General features: G+C 44.2%; 1 protein-coding gene across 3 annotated transcripts in view; it reads left to right on the top strand.

Moving 5' to 3' along the window:
* Positions 1-18,131, top strand: part of ACSBG1 (acyl-CoA synthetase bubblegum family member 1) — a 92,461-nt gene that overhangs the window by 35,442 nt on the left and 38,888 nt on the right. For 2 of the 3 annotated variants that reach the window (XM_056572893.1, XM_056572892.1), the window contains one exon: positions 6,153-6,373. The exons of the other annotated variant lie outside the window; for it this stretch is intronic. In XM_056572893.1, the coding sequence (XP_056428868.1) occupies positions 6,153-6,373 (221 nt within the window). The remainder of the gene's footprint in view (positions 1-6,152; positions 6,374-18,131) is intronic. 3 annotated transcript variants of the gene reach the window in all.

The raw sequence follows: 18,131 nt of genomic DNA, 5'->3' as shown, positions 1-18,131 counted from the left end.
GATTTCTCCTTCCGCCAACGCCTCCTTCTCAGCAGTGGCCTTCTTGGACTCAGGTTCTGCAGGAAACTTTATCTTGGCCTCTTTCGTTAATAGGTTCAGTATCCCAGTAACCCGTCTCGTCAAATCGCTCTTTATCTCTTCTGTTAACGGAGAGAAATTGGACTGCACTGTGCGCTACCGCACTGAACCCCTGCCCATGAGCATTGGACTTCACCATGAAAAAATTTTATTTTTCGTTCTGCCTAACTGCACCTCTGAAGTTCTTATCGGCCTGCCGTGGCTCCAACGTCATGCTCCTACCCTCGACTGGACCACCGGGGAGATCAAAAGTTGGGGTCCTTCTTGTCACAAGCGATGCCTCACATCTGCTACCACTTGTCAAACCCCTGAGGCTTCACCTTTACCGGGCCTTCCCAAGGCTTACCAGGACTTTTCAGATGTTTTCTGCAAAAAGCAAGCAGAGATCTTACCTCCTCATAGACCTTATGATTGTCCCATTGACCTCCTTCATGGTACCACTCCGCCCCGTGGCAGGATTTACCCTCTGTCAGCCCCAGAGATTCAAGCCATGTCAGATTATATCCAGGAGAACCTAAAGAGAGGTTTTATTCGGAAGTCCTCATCCCCTGCTGGAGCGGGGTTCTTCTTTGTTTCTAAAAAGGATGGATCCTTACGACCATGTATTGACTACCGCGGTTTAAATAAAATTACCATCAAAAACCGCTATCCCCTGCTTTGCTCTCCGAACTCTTTGACCGTCTGAGCTCGCCTTAGTATCAGTTAATACTACATATCTAAAGAGAATCTGACAGCTGTTCATCCACATTAAAGCCAGTATACGGGGTTATGGTGCAGGTGACTAGCTTTAAAAATTAAGGTTAATTGGTTAATTTACATTTTTACGTTAGGTATTTCCATAGTTCTGCCCTCTACAAGCTCCTTGCCATTGCGCTCCTGTGCACATTGCTCATGCAGCTCTCCCCTGCTTCATCAATATTCCGCCCCCCTCCGTGATGTTGAATGCCGGGGGGGGGGGGGGGGGGGGGGGGATGAGCTTGCTACACATGTTGACCATATGCTTGTGAATATAAATATAACCTGCTTGATAAAGATGGTGCGATATCATCAAAACGTTGCATCTCACAATGGGTCAATAAAGCACTACTGAGTTTTACCACACATCTTGCGGGTGTGCTGCTGGAATTCTTTTGGCTGGATTGATCTATACAGTCTGCGACTGTATTTGCTTGCCTGCAACTCTTATATATAGTCATGGCCGTAAATGTTGACACCCCTAACATTTTTCAAGAAAATGAAGTATTTCTCATGGAAAAGGTTTGCAGTTACACACGTTTATTCCCTTTGTGTGTATTGGAACTAAAAAAAAATGTAAAAGGAAAAAAAGCTAATTGGACATAATGTCACACCAAACTCCAAAAATGGTCTGGGCAAAATTATCGGCACCCTTAACTTAATATTTGGTTGCACACCTGTCATGTCTGTACACACAGCCTATTGGTTTTTCTGCGTGTGAACAGTTTTATGTTTCCTGGTCAGGGAAGAGTTAATGTCTATGGCATTTTCAGCTTCAGCCTCTGTTAGCCAATAGCCTTTTGGGTGTGTCTGTTTATAGTCAGCCCAGCCTAGCCTCAGGGCTGGTGATACTTCATATGGCTATGTCTCGCTGCTAACATGCTGGCTATTCTGCTAATGGAGGCTGGGTGAAACTCTTCTTATTTGAGCTTTTAATCTACTATCTCTGTTTTAGCATGCACTTTGTATTTTCTGGTTTTAGTCGTGTTAGATGGCATGCTCTTAGTAGATTTTAAGCTGTGTTTGTTAAGTCGGTTTTAGGATTTATTTATCCTTTCTGCTATGTGTCTGTTCACACTGTGTTTTCTCTTGTATCTGTTTATGTGAAGTTCTGTGTTTTATATTTCTGTTTTTCTACTGGGCCAGCATCCTGACCTCGGTGGAGTGTGCCGCCAGCCAGTAGTCTATTTGGATTTATTATTAATGGCTACTCCTATAGTGGAGTGTCCAGTTTGTGTTTCCAGTGTGAACAGTGTCCTATGTTAGGCATCGCTGTTTCTGCTCCATGGGGACAATCCTCTCTACTGGAGGTTTCCTGAGGGGATGCAATTTCTGTCTTGTGTTCAGTGTGAACAGTGTTCTATAAATATGTCCTGTGTATCTGGCAGCATTCCTATTACCTGTCCACAGGGACTTCATGTATACTGGAGGTTTTGCAAAGGGAATGCGTATATTCCTGATTAGCGATAGACCTCAGTTTCTGGCCAATGGGACTTTGTGTCTATTGGACATTCTGGGAGATTATGCTATATTCCTGTCTGTTTCTTTTGACTTATCTGTTTTCCTGGCATTTGTTTTGAACTCTATGTTTGTTAGTCCTTGATTTCAGATCTTTGGAGTTCTGTACATAACTACCGATCTATAGTGTCCTCTGTTCATGACCACAGATCTATAGTGTCCTCTGTTCACGACCACTGAGTCCTCTGTTCATGTCCGATGATCTATAGTGTCCTCTGTTCATGTTCCATGATAGTGTCCTCTGTACTGCTCATTGATCTGTGTCCTCTGAGCTTAATATATTATAGTGTTGAATGTTCCTGTTATGTTTCTGGTTTGTGACCGACTATTTAGTAGTATGTGTTTTTTAATTAGGCCCCTGCACTTTAGTTCAAGGAGGGACCGGCACCCAGTTGTCGATCCATCGGTTAGGGTGGATGGGCAAGTAGGCAGGGAGAGATGTTTTAGGGTCAGTTACGGGCTCACTCTCCCTGTTCCCCTGGTCAGTCCCTAACAACACCATTTGGACAGAATAACTGAAATCAGTTGCTTCCGATAACCATCAATAATCTTCTTACACCTATCAGCCGGAATGTTGGACCACTCTTCCTTTGCAAACTGCCCCAGATCTCTCTTATTGGAAGGGTGTCTTTTCCAAACAGCAATTTTAAGATCTCTCCACAGGTGTTCAATGGGATTTAGATCTGGACTCATTGCTGGCCACTTCAGAACTCTCCAGCGCTTTGCTGACATCCATTTCAGGGTGCTTTTTGACATATATTTGGGGGTCATTGTCCTGCTGGAAGACCCAAGATCTCGGACGCAAACCCAGATTTCTGACACTGAGCTGTACAGTGTGACCCAAAATTAATTGGCACACATTCAAGCCACCCAGTGCCAGAGGCAGCAAAGCACCCAAAAACATCATTGAACCTCCACCATATTTCACTGTAGGTACTGTGTTCTTTTCTTTGTAGGCCGTTTTCTGTAAACAGTAGAATGATGTGCTTTACCAAAAAGCTCTATCTTGGTCTCATCTGTCCACAACACAATTTTCCCAGGAGGATATTGGCTTAAGTTCATTTTGGCAAAATGTAGTCTTGCTTTTTTATGTCTCTGTGTCAGCATTGAGCTCCTCCTGGGTCTCCTGCCACAGCATTTCATTTCATTTAAATGTTGATGGATAGTTTGTGCTGATACGGATGCTCCCTGAGCCTGCAGGACAGCTTGAATATCTTTGGAACTTGTTTGGGGCTGCTTATCCACCGTCCGGACTATCCTGCGTTGACACCTTTCACAAATTTTTCTCTTCTGTCCACGCCCAGGGAGATAAGCGACAGTGCCATGGGTTGCAAACTTCTTGATAATGTTGCGCACTGTGGACAAAGGCAAATCTAGATCTCTGGAGATGGACTTGTAACCTTGAGATTGTTGCTATTTTTCCACAATTTTGGTTCTCAAGTCCTCAGACAGTTCTCTTCTCCTCTTTCTGTTGTCCATGCTTAGTGTAGCACACACACAGACACACAATGCAAAGACTAAGTGAGCGTCTCTCCTTTTCATCTGCTTTCAGGTGTGATTTTTATATTGCCCACACCTGTTACTTGCCCCAGGTGAGTTTAAAGGAACATCACATGCTTTAAACAATCTAATTTTTCCACAATTTTGAAAGGGTGCCAATAATTTTATCCAGTGTAACATTATGTCCAATTTGCTTTTTTTCCTCCCTTTTTTCGTTTAGTTCCAATACACACAGGGAATAAACATGTGTATAGCAAAACATGTGTTACTGCAATCCTTTTCTGTGAGAAATACTTCATTTTCTTTTTCAAGGGTGCCAACATTTACGGTCATGTCTGTGTATATATATATATATATATATATATATATATATATACATTATATATATATAGTGACAAATCTTGTTCTCCACTGCCCACCCGTGTGAGTCAGTGGATGGACCATTTGGTGATGACATTTTTCAGTTATTTGTAGTGCTCTTCTGGTGCTCCCTAAGTGCATTGTTGAGCCTTAGTAGCACATGACCCTGTAGCCAATAACTGGTTGTTTGTCCCTATGCTACTTTTAGTAGGTTATCTTAAAATCTTACATACCAGAAACACCCCACAAGATCTGCAGTCTTGGAGATATTCTGACCCAGTTGCCTAACATACAATTTAGCCCTTGTTTTGGCTTCTTACATTTTTTTTTAGAGAACTTTTATAAGCAATCATTTGATTGCTTACATATATTAGTGAAATTAAGCCATGGGAAGGCTATATCAGCAGATCAGTCATAGCAAATACTGAGGCCCAGGAGCTAGCTGAAAAATCTTAGCCTGAGTGGCAAGCACACAGCACTAGCCCATCTATGTATAAAACATTAGCATTGGTAAGACAATTTTCCATGCATAATACCATACACCTCCAAAGCAGCATATTACCACCATACTGTTACTGACCAAATCCAGTATACCAAGACCAACAGTATCCAGGCTGCTCTATATATGGTCAGCTGTCAGACTAAGTCCCAGTGTCTTGACGCACAATCAATGAGCAGGAATGGTCTCATAGTTACCCCTTTTCAATGTAATTTCCTCTGTTGCAGGGGCACTTGATGCAAAAACAAGGAGTCGTACATAGGTCTACATTGTATGTAGATACCTCTACAAGACACCCCAGCAGATGAAGCCCAAGTGAAACACTTAGGGTGAGCTTAGAAACACTCTGATTCACACAGGTCCACTTTTAATACTTTTAACATCTTAATTCTGGTGTGAACCTGATTCCTCATCCAATGGAAAGCATATGGAAATGTTAAGTTTTTAACATTTCATTATGTAACATATCCATTTGTTATTTTCAGACACGCACAGTTACAGAATTTGAATTTGAGGTGCAAGGAAGGTGTAAAAAATAGGGCAGACATTCTGCAAAATATCAGCCGAGTAAACACTGCCTATAGGTAGAAAAAAAAAGTGCATGTTTATATGTATATGGGTGTTTTTCTAGAAGAGAGTTGCCCTCTCCCACCAAAATTGGCAGGGTCTGCCATTTTTATTACTAAAGTGTATGGGGAACTTTCATACATAATAAGTTGCACAAAAATATATATATATTCATTATGCAAAATGTTTGCTACCGCTACATACCCAGTTGTGCATATTGGCCGACTTTTATCATTGTCTTTAGACAGTTTTTTGTGTCTAGAAAAGGCACAAAAAAGGGCAAGCAGGGTTTATCTGCGCCTTTTTTGCGCCTTTTGGTTTACACATTTCTGCTAATTTTGAGTTGCAATCCACTGATTTTGGCAATACACATGATATGGAAGGGTTTTATGAACTGTGCTTTTTTGTGAAAAGGCGCAAAAAAGGTGCAAAGCCACTGAAAAGACTCTGGGGGAGATTTATCAAAACCTGTGCAAAGGAAAAGTTGTCCAGTTGCCCATAGCAACCAATCAGCTTGCTTCTTTAATTTTTAACAAAGCCTCTGCAAAATGAAAGAAGCAATCTGATTGGTTGCTATGGGCAACTGGGCAACTTTTCCTTTGCACAGGTTTTGATAAATCCCCCCCTCTAAAACTACACCAGCCCAGACTTAGCTTAGCTTTGTGGTGTATGTGAAGAGAGAAATTTTAGAAAATGTGACCCGCACAAAATGTATCAAATGCTCTGTGACCATTTAATAAATTTAAGCTCCTAAACATTACCAGCACATAAAAAAAAGGTGTAGAAAAATGCTTCACTAACACCATTGTGTGTTTCTACAGTAAATAATGTGCATTTTATTTCTTAATCCTGCATCTTGCCATATTATTTCCCCATGTGGCTGCTCATTTTGCAGAAGAGAAATTATGGACCACAGTTACCAATGGATCAGTTAGACTGCGGATTGACTCTTCCTGTCCTCAGACTCCTGTAACCGTGCATGATATGTTTTTAGAATGTGTCGATAAATATGGCTTCCTAAATGCACTTTCAAGCAAGAAAAATGGTCTATGGGAACATATTACATTCAAGGAGTATTATCAACTGTGTCGTCAATCTGCCAAGGCGTTCCTCAAGGTGAGATGATTTATGAAACATCCTCCCCACACACTCCACAGGCTGCCTTAACCCCCCCCCCCCCCCCCCCCCCGTGGCATCCTATCGCACATATACTGCTCCCTATGGCCCCCTCTCTCTCCTATATTACGCTCCCTGTAGCCCCTTCTCTCACATACACTGCTCCCTATTGCATCCACACACACATAATACTCCTTATGCCCCCCCTTATACATAAACTGTTTTCCCCACCCACCCACCATGCTTTCCCCTATTACCTTCTTTCCTTTTTTATGTACATTGTACAGATTGACACAAACACCCACACATACACACTGATACATAAACAGTGAATTCACTTATGATTGCAGATAGAATGTGTGTGTGCTCTTTATGGGCTCTGTGCAGAATATACAGCTTTAGGTCTTTACTAGAGATGAGCAAACTTTTGAAACATTCGATTCGTCCAAATTGCAGAATTTTTCGAAAAAATTTGTTTCCATCTGAATTTATTTGCGGCAAATCTATATTAAAAACAGCTATTTCTGGCCTACAGAGAGCCTCAATAGGGGGATAGAACACTTTGCTGTGTTCTAACATGCATATGGAATGTGCTGGGGTAGTGAAATAATATTGTTATTCAGAATGACATGCAGATTACCGGCATCGCTTTTAGAATCACTGCCACAGAGCGGCACAATGACAGAGCCTGGAGGTGGCATCAGTGTGAGGAGACCATATAGTGGCTTAATGACACAACGTGGAGGTGTTGGCAGCATGAGGAGACCATATAGTGGCTGAATGACACAGCGTGGAGGTTTTGGCAGCATGAGGAGACCATATAGTAGCTGAATGACTCAGCGTGGAGGTGTTGGCAGCATGAGGAGACCATATAGTGGCTGAATGACGCAGCTTGGATGAGGCTGAAGCATGAGGAGACCATATAGTACCTGAATGACACAGTGTGGAGGTGTTGGCAGAATGAGGAGACCATAAAGTGGCTGAATGGCACAGCCAAGAGTTGGCAGCAGCATGAGTAGACGGTAGGCCTTCACAATCCCTAAGATTATAAAAGGAATTCTCAAATTTAAACCGAAGATTTTGGGTAGCTAGTGCTACCATAAGAACATTTTTATTCCCAGACCCAGGCCCAGCAGCCTCAGTAAACCATATATTGCCTGAATGACACAGCCTGGAGTTGGCAGAAGCATGAGGAGACCATTGAAATGTATGATTTTGAAATTTAAGATTTTGAAATTTAAATTAAGGATTTTGAAATTGAACTTTTAACCCCCAAGTTTTAGTGTCCCGGGCCCTGGCATGTGGGTACAAAGACCAAATCTAGCAAGGAATCACATGTCACATGGCAGCACAATGACAGAGCCTGGAGGTGGCATCAGTAGGAGGAGACCATATAGTGGCTGAATGGCACAGCCTGGAGTTGGCTGAAGCATGAGAAGAGACCATATAGTGGCTGAATGGCACAGCCTGGAGGTGGCTGACGCATGAGGAGACCATATAGTGTCTGAATGGCACAGCCGGAAGTTGGCAGAAGCATGAGGAGACCATATAGTGGCTGAATAGCACAGCCTGGAGTTGGCAGAAGCATAAGGAGACCATTGAAATTTAAGAATTTTAAATAGAAATGTAAGATTTTCCAATTGAAATTGAGGGTTTTGAAATTGAACTTTTAACCCCCAAGTTTTAGTGTCCCAGGCCCCGGTGTGTGGGTACAAAGTACCAAATCTAACAAGGAGTCACATGTCACATGGCAGCACAATGACAGAGCCTTGAGGTGGCATCAGTAGAAGGAGACCAAAAATAGTGGCTGAATGGCACAGCCTGGAGTTGGCTGAAGCATGAGGAGACCATAGTGTCTGAATGGCACAACCTGGAGTTGGCGACAGATGAGGAGACAATAGGGCCTCCCAATCTCTAAGAATAAAAGATGAATTTTAAAATTTCCATTGAAGATGTATGGTACCTAGTGCTACAATAAACATATATAGGTAATGTCCTAGGCCCAGCAGCATCACTAAACCATGTAGTTGCTGAATGACACAGACAGGTGCAGGCAGCAGCATGAGTACACAAGAGAGGTTCACAACCCCTTACATTAAAAGGTGATTGTTGAAATCTCTATTGAAGATGCATGTTAGCTAGTGCTACAATCCAAAAATTTAAGGCCCAAGCCCAGCAGCATCACTAAACCATGTAGTTGCTGAATGACACAGAAAGGACCAGTCAGCAGCAGGAGTACACAAGAGGGTTTCATAACCCCTTACATTGAAAGACCAATGTTGAAATCTCAATTAAGCATGTATGTAAGCTAGTGCTAACATCCAAAAATTTAAGGCCCAAGCCCAGCAGCATCAGTAAGCCAAGTAGTTCCTGAAACACAGGCATCAGCAATACTCAAGAGGGTTTCATAACCCCTAAGATTGAAAGATCAATGTTGAAATCTCTATTGAAGAGGTATGTTACCTTGTACTATCATCAAATAATTTAAGGCCCAAGCCCAGCAGCATAACTGAACACAGTAGTTCCTGAAACCCACAGCCTGGAGGTGGCATCAGCATGAGTTTACAAGAGGGCTACACTAAAATGTTAATGTTGAAATCTGTATAGAAGATGTATGTTAGCTAGTGCTAATATAAAAAAATTTTAGGCACAGGCCCAGCAGCATCACTAAACCATATAGTTGCTGAAACACACAGCCTGAATCAGGCAGCAGCAGAAGTACACAAGTGGGCTTAATAACCCCTAATATTAAAAGGTGAATATTGAAATCTGTATAGAAGATGTAAGTTAGCTAGTGTGAACATCAAAAAAAATGTAGACACAGGCCCAGCAACATCAGTAAGCCAAATAGTTCCTAAAACACACAGCCTGGATCAGGCAGCAGGATGCGCACATAAGAGGGCTTCACAACCCCTAACATTAAAAGATCAATGTTGCAATCTCTATTGAACATGTATGTTTGCTAGTGCTACCATATAAAAAATTGTAGGTTATATCCAAGACAGTCCCAGCAGCATCAGAAAACAATATATTGGCTGAATGACGCAGCCTGGAGGTGGGAAATCATAAGGAGCCCATTTAGTATCTGAATGTTACAGCCTGGAGGTGGCCTAAGCATGAGGAGACCATATAGTGGCTGAATGGCACATCCTGGAGTTGGCAGAAGCATAAGGAGACAAAATAGTGACTGAATGAAACTGCCTGGAGGTGGCAGCAGCATCATCAGGAGTTCTGAACGTGACCCAGTGACAGAGTGGTGCAGTGGGTGGCAATACCAGTACCCGGTGATGAACGTGGCTGGAATGTTTGTAAATGGGGAGCAGTGCCTTAAATCTGTTATGCACAATCCATATTTGTGAAGTGTTGGTGTAGCACCATGGTCAATCTACTTTGATGCCTTATTCATCTTCACAAAGGTCAGTCTCTCCACATTTTTTGTGGACAGACAAGTTCTACTTGGGGTGACTATGGCCTCACGCCGCACTAAACACCTGCTCTGATGGCACACTACTGGCCGTGCAGGACAGCTTTTCCAGGGCAAACTCTGCTTGTTGCGTCCATAAATCAAGTTTGACTGCCCAGAAGTCCAGCGAATCTTAAAGGTGTGTTGGCATGGCCATGTCAAGGTATGCCACCACCTGCTGGTTCAGGTCCTGCTCCATGTCTACCTGCTGTTGATGAGTTGCTTCACTATGCGGGTGAAGAAAGGTACTCATCAGCAACTGTAGACTTAGGCACTTCTGATGGAGCTGGTACTGCTCCTGCCACCCCACCCCTCCCCAGCAGCCATGGCAGTGGAAGGTGAGCGCAGAGGGCCCCCGAGTAAAACCTGCGAGTGGATGGACGATGGCACCCATAGGCATTGGCTAACTGACTACGTAGGATCTCTCTGTAGTAGGTCAGTTTGTCCTCCCTCTCAGTGGGTGTAAAAAAGGCACCCATTTTGTGCCGGTAGCGAGGGTCCAATAAGGTGGAGAGCCAGAAGTCATCCCACTGCCGAATGTTGACAATTCGGCAGTCACTACGCAAGCAAGAGAGCATGCATCGTGACATTTGTGCAAGTGACTCGAAGGGACTCCCTGCCTCCATCTCCACTGCATACTGCCACGGTGTGTCTGGGTCTTCTGTCTCGCCTTCCTCATAACCCTCTAGCTCCTCTAGTTAATCATGCTCCTCCTCTCCTGTCAGATGACTAGAAGCACTGCCCATCTCATGAAACCTAAACTGTGCTCCACTGTGCCCCTCATCCGCCTCCTCCTCCAGTTCAGCCCCCACAGGCCTCATGTGGTGGTGAGATGTAGGCGCAACGTCTCCATTACCCTGACCAGCCATCGTTTCCAACACTTGTTGTAGAAAATGAAGCAGTGGAATGACGTCATTCATCCCGTAATCCTGGCGACTTACTAATAATGTGGCTTCCTCAAAGGGCCTGAGCAAACGGCCGGTGTCACGTATGAGCTGGCACTGGTTCACTTTGAAGTTACACAAGAGAGTACCCCTATCCGCTTGGATCAAGAAATCAGTGATGGCTTTTTTCTGTTCGTACAGTCGGTCCAACATATGGAGGGTGGAATTCCAACATGTGGCAACGTCACAAATCAGACTATGTTGGGGGATACCGTTCTGATGCTGCAGATCAAGGAGGGTATGCTTTGTGGTGTACGAGTGGCTGAATTGCATGCAAAGTTTCCTTTCCATTGTTAGGATGTCTTGCAAATGGGGGGAACACTTCAGGAACTGCTTGACAACCAGATTTAACATGTGTGCCATGCAGGGCACATGGCTCACCCTTTCTTGTTGTAGCACGGCCAAGATGTTCTTCCCGTTGTCGGTCACCATGGTTCCCATTTCCAGTTTTTGTGGAGTAAGCCATGCACCAATTTCTTTACGTATGACTTTTAGAAGTTCCTCCCCTGTGTGACTCTTTTCGCCAAGGCAAACCATGTGAAGAACAGCGTGACACCGCCATGCCCTGCACACATGGTATGCTGAAGGGCCACTGAGACTTGTCTGGGCAGTGGAGGCTGAGGACAGGGGAGGCTGAGGACATGGTGGAGGATGAGGAGGTGGAGTCGCACACTGTCACAGGACCAACGGGCTGACAGTGTGGAGGAGGAAGCTGTGTGACCTGTCCAAGTTGGAGTTGTGGCTGTGCAGGAACCACATTCACCCAGTGAGCCGTAAAGGACATATATTGTCCCTGACCGTAGTTACAGCTCCAGATGTCGGCACTGCCGTGCATTTTGGTACACACCGACAGGCTCAAGGACTGGACCACCTTCTCTTCCACAAAATTGTGCTGGGCTGGTACTGCCTTCTTCACAAAGAAATGACAGCTTGGCACTCTCCACCTCGGCTCGGCACAAGCCATCAGTTCTCTGAAAGGTGCTGAGTCCACCACTTGAAAAGGGAGGGACTGCAGCACCAGCAACTTAGACAGGAGCACATTCAGCTTCTAAGCCGTTGGATGAGTGGGCGCATACTGTTGTCTCTTGGACATGGCTTCGCGGATTGATTGTTGGCGGAATGGCTGACTAAAAGTGGGAGGAGCATCTGGAGTGACAGAAGGAGGGTATGACACACAGCTCCCTTCGGCTGAGGTGGTGGAGCCTTGGCTGGCTGAAAGAGGGAATGGCGTGCCACTGGGTGATGCAGCAGGCTGGACCACTACATCGGAGCCACGGTTCTCCCAGGCCGATTTATGGTGGCAAAGCATATGTTGACGCAGGGCAGTGGTGCCAACATTGGGACCCTGGCCACACTTCACTTCTGCCGACATATCTTGCATGTGGCTATGTGAACCTCCTCCGGATGCTTGATGAAAAACTGCCACACCGTCGAGTAGCTAATTTTCCCACCAACAGTCCGCACTAATTGACTGCTACTGCCGTCGTCTCCAGGAACCTCTGTTTCACTACCTCCCGGGAAGGTAGGCTGCCGCGAAGCAGGTGGTCTCCCCCGGGCATGTTTGGCTCCAGAATTTCCACTTCTGCCACTACGCTGACTGCCAACCATGCTACCGCCTTGCTGGCTCAGCTGCTGCCTCACGGGCCACCTGGAACTCTCTTCTCCTGATGATTATGAAGCCCCTTCTGCACCCGACTCCCAATTGCGATCGGCTTCATCATCATCAACAAGTGTCTGCATTTCACTGATGTCCTCCTCAGGTTCCTCAACAGTGTCTGTTTCGGGACCCTGAACCCTGGCAACACGGCCTCCCACGTCACTCTCCGCATCACTACTTGCCCGCCTAGCGGAGGAAGTGGCGGATGTCTCATCCACTTATTGGCGTGGCAGTAGCTGCTGATTGTCCTCTATTAGATCGTCCTCAGTGAATAGTGGAGCTGAACCCACAGCATAAGATACTTCTGTAGGAGAGGGAACAGCATAGGACAGAAGAAATGGGAGGACAGGGACTGCTCCCAGGCCATGCCAACTGAGGGTTTTGTCTGAGGAACCCACCGACTGTTGACTGGGGGTGTCAGATGTCACTTGTGATGAAGTGGATGACTGTGTTAACCAATCGACGATGGCAGATGGGTGGCTCGTCGAGACACGACCGCTTGCTGATAACGAGAGCTCAGGCCTCTCGCTGCGACTCCTGCTGCCACTCGCCCCTAGTCTGCTGTGACCTCTGCCTGAAGTCTGCTGTGACCTCTGTGCACGTCCTGGCACTTCTCTGCCTGACATACTTAGTGCGTATATGAGGGGAGTACAATACGCTTGTCTAGAACAGCAGCAGGTGTGCACTTTTGACTGGACTTTCACATTATGTAGGCCCTTGACAGATTAATAGGTGCAAAATAGTATACTACTTAGATGTACGTATGCGGTTTGCACTTATGAGGGCAGAAAAATGCGCTACAATGTGCCTAAAAACTCTGTATTTTAGTAAAACACCATCCGGTGATTACTTATGTCTGTCCTTTCACAGTATGTAGGCCCTTGACAGATTAACAGGTACAAAAATAGTACACTACTTAGATTTACGTATGCGGTATGCACTGATGAGAGCAGAAAAATGCGCTACATATATATTTTTTGGTAAAACACCAGCAGTACACAACAGTGCTGCAGCCCAAAAAAAAAAAAAACTGTGTACTAAATAATATTTCCTGAAATTCGTAACAAATTCGGGTTTGTCAGCTTCGATTCGCTCATCTCTATACATTAGTCTATACATTACTGCAATCTGCTACATTACTACAAATTGCAGCAAAATGCAGTGATATTAGTGTAGACCTAAAGCTAAATAGGGGGCCCCTTTGAGATGGGCGCCCTGAGCAATTGCTCAGGTTAACCCTCTTCCCTGTGCCAAATTCCCCCCACCCCTCACGCTGGCCTGACATACAAGCATACAATGAACATGTAACTGTAGTTAAAAGTACAATAGGTAGATATGTACACCAAGGAAAAAACGGTGTTCTGGCTAAGATAGCCAAATCTAAATAATAGCTCAACTAACCAGTAGCATGGCTGTTTATTTTTTCATTTTATACCTCACAACAGAAGGCCATGTAACCCCCTATATCTTAGGCTGGGTTCACACCACGTTTTTGCAATACAGTTCTCGGAGACGTTTTCAATTTGAAAACCGCATGGAACCACATTGAAAACTGTATGCATTGACTCTCCATTGAAAACCGTAAGATGCATCCAGATGTGTCCGTTTTTTTTTCTGTACACAAAACTAAAGCCTACCACGGTTTTTGGTCCTGGTGAAAAACCGAATTGAAACCATATACTTTTTTTTAACATGGGAGTCAATTGGAACTGTACAGAATCGTATGTGTGTACGGTTCCATCCGGTTCTCCACTTTGCACATGTGCAGGGCACACCTACAGTTTTTTTTCTTGGAATTTCAATCAAACAAGTGAAACTTTATTCATAATGGAGTGAAAAGTTAAAAACATATATGGGTTTTTTTCAACGTTTTCAAATTTTTCAAACCGTATGCAGTTTTTAACTGTATACGGGTTAAAATTTGTACACATGTTTTGACATGTTTAGTCCGGTTTTGAGGAATCCATTTTTCATCAAAAACCTGATATGGGAACTGTAAAGCAAAGACGTAGTGTGAACCCAGCCTTAGCCTGGCCTGAATGCTAAACCAAAACTGAAGTTTACACAAAGTACATATGCAAAATAGTGATCATGGAGTCAAATATTTTCTATACATCCTATCTCTACAGCTAGTGATAGCCTGTACAGGGGTATACTGAATCCCTATTATTCTGTATTGTAGAGCCATAGGCACTCTAGAGTCTGTGTGCTGCCATAAGGTGCTATGTTTTCTCCAAGAAGCAATGTTATACCTTAGGCAAATGAGAGAGGCCAAACTACGTGCCACAGCCTGATACATCTCCTTACTGACCTTCACCTTGAATGATATATAGAACTCTGTAGCCCTGTTATTGCAGCTCTTAGCAGCTAATGGCACTGACAGATATCATAAAACATGAAGTAACTTTATAAAATTAGAAATGTTGCTGATTCCAACAATTTACCTGAAAATAATTCACAGCATGTAGCACAATGTTTTCCAGTAAAATTATGTACACTTACAAAATGCAATAGACCAAAGGATAAGTCTAGGCACCGTTATTGGAGTCTGATGGATTCCGCCATCATTTTCAGTTTTCTGTTCCTGTGGAGAAACGGAAAACCAGAAATGCAAATGCAGATGTGAACCTAAGCTGCATATGTGCTACATACTAGCAGTCCTGAATATTACTTCTAGGCATTCCAGATGGAAGTCATCTACATGCAAACGTTATGTTTTTAGATGTCAATGCTGTGCAAAGGGACTCTTGGGCTTCTTTTACCCTGCCACACCAAAGTCAAATGGGAAATAGATAATCCTAAAGCTTGGTTTCAGCCAGGTTTCTGTGTATATTCTATCTGTAGATAGCAAACAAATAGACGACGGCAGCTCCAGTAAAGTGAAAAAAGTGGGTGTCTTTATTCACATAATGTGATGCAACGTTTCAGCTTGCTCACCAAGCCATTTTCAAGCAACAAATGAGTGAACAGGGTACATACAGTATTTATAGTCAAACAGGACCAGTGAAATAATTAAACAATCAATTGCAACATACAATATAAAAGTGTAAAACATACATAAAGTTTTAACTTATTATGCTCATAAAGTGACTTGTGCATATCATAAGGCAGTATTTTCAAGTTCTGTGATTATAAGGCTCATAGCATACATGATACATGGATAAGAGAATTAATTACATAAGTCTGTATTAATGTGCACATGTGGGTGATTAATAAGATTGGTGGAAGGGACAAAATAACTCACCCAATGTGTATACAGTAGCACCACGAGGACGCCGATATACAGCGTTTCAATGTGGATGAACGGCCGAAGCCGGAAGTGATGTACCAGACAGTGTGTCAGCTGACATTGTTGTCACGGCGATGCGTCTTTATGCGCTGCGCATGCACGGTGTTCCAGCCAGAGATCGTGCTCGCCATCTTTAAACAGGTCAAATAGAGTATATACGTGAAACGGGCGCACAGCTGTCTCCAACTGCACCTAGCGCTCAGGAAAACACTGAAGTGCAGCGCATTGGCATTGCACACACAGGTCTCCAACATAAGCACCAGTAGTATTACCAGAGGCAACTCCACTGATCCCAACAGGTGCTAAATGATTATTTTTCTGAAGAAGTGCAACCACAGATTGTGTACTTAATGACCTGTTCACATAACATTCACAGCATAAGCATATGACAATACTAACAAAATTTCTGCTGGTAATAAATATACAGTGGTCCCTCAACATACGATGGTAATTCGTTCCAAACGACCCATCGTTTGTCGAATCCATCGTATGTTGAGGGATCCGTGCAATGTAAAGTATAGGAAGCTGTACTCACCTGTCCCTGCCGCTCCGGACCAGGTCCTCACCGCTCCCGATGCTGTCCAAGGGGCTCCCGATGCTGTCCCGCTGCTCCGGTGTCTTCTTCGTGATCCTCTGGCTTCTTCCGCATCTTCTGCAGGGTCCGGGCCTCGCTTTCTGGTGACATTATTACGCTGCTGCGCCGGCGCAGCGTGCGTAGTGACGTAATAACGACGCCAGAAAGGGAGGCCCTGACCCCAGAGAAGATGCAGAAAACGCCGGAGGATCGCGAAGTGGACCCGGAGCAGCGGGAATAGGTAAGCGAACCTGCCCGGGATGCTTAAACTGCTAGTCGACAGCAGCTTAAGTATTTTGCGCTGTTGGATAGCAGTTAATGCGATGGCCCCGACAGATAAAAGCATCGTATGTCGATCCTGACATCGACATGCGATGGCCTCTGAGAGGCCATCGTATGTCGATTTTATCATATGTCGGGGCCATCGCATGTCGGGGGGTTACTGTATGTTTCGTGGCATTGGTGCTTGCATACAGGTTTACAAATATTTCTGTAAGTGATCAATCATCCCTTCACGCAAATCCATCTATAAATAAACAAACATAAATAGTGTTAGTTACAGTGAAAATTTAAATATCAAAATTCTGAAAAATTCTATACAACCTATACGGGCAGAATGAACAACATTATGCATTATAGATTTCTTGAGAAATTTTAAAATCAAAATTTAATCCATATGGCTTCAATGTGTTCAGTGAATAAATCCACCACAGCTCTCTTTAAGTGGGGATACATGGTCTAAAATGGTGAAGACAAGGGGGGATATTTATCAAAGGATTTAGACTGGTTTTTCCTGTCTAAATTTGTTGCACAGAAAGTCTAAATATGTACGACTTTTTTGCGACTTTTGCTTTAGAGTATTTTTAGAACATGATGCATTCTAGTCTATTTTAGAAAGAAAAATGCATTGGTGCTGAATTTATCACAAGCGACTTTTCAGCAACAAGTCGCATCGGCTGAAAGTATGTCGAAATGTCAGACCATGCCGGAGCAGGTTTAAATACAGTCTAAACGATAGATCCTGAAGCCTGTGCACAGAATTTATCAAGAGCCGCGCACCTTTTGATAAATTAGGCGCAGAATAGACCAGCACTCCGTAGTGTAACACCAGGGTACAATCGGTAACGCTATGTGTGAACTGCGCTTACCACATAAAGTTGTACTGCAACCAAGTACAACAATGGATCAAAGCACACCATCAAAATGTCTCTGCAGCTTCTTCCCGCTGGAATAAAATCACGATAAAAACAGAAAATCTCCAAACAACAGGGCGGGATGGATAGGAACGCTGAGACCAGGTAAGAGCTTAAAAGGTTTATTCCCACAACGCAACGCGTTTCACGGTTACCCGCTTCCTCAGGCATCCAGATGCCTGAGGAAGCGGGTAACCGTGAAATGCGTTGCATTGTGGGAATAAACCTTTTAAGCTCTTACCTGGTCTCAGCGCTCCTATCCATCCCACCCTGTTGTTTGGAGATTTTCTGTTTTTATCGTGATTATAATGATGCGGGATCTCCCCCAAGATCTTTTTCGCTATATCCACATTCTATAAAGTGGTTGGGTACAGGTAAGTCAATACGCTTTTTTCGAATTGAGTAACGATGTTGGTTAATCCTAGTTTTTTCGCTTAAAGGAGATCTGTAGTGCTCTGAACTTTATCCCCTCTGACGCGGCAGCCGACACACCCATCCATGTATCTCTATGGGACTCATGGAGGGGCGTGCCAGCTGCCACGTCATGCGGGAATGGAACACCCCCTTTCCTGTACATTGCCGCCGCCCCGTACAGGAGATCGTGGGGGGCCCCAGCGCTCGGATCCCCCCGCGCGATC

This window comes from Hyla sarda, chromosome 4 (assembly GCF_029499605.1).
Source record: "Hyla sarda isolate aHylSar1 chromosome 4, aHylSar1.hap1, whole genome shotgun sequence".
NCBI classification, from domain to species: Eukaryota; Metazoa; Chordata; class Amphibia; order Anura; family Hylidae; genus Hyla; species Hyla sarda.
This window is presented reverse-complemented; position numbering and strand designations above follow the sequence as displayed.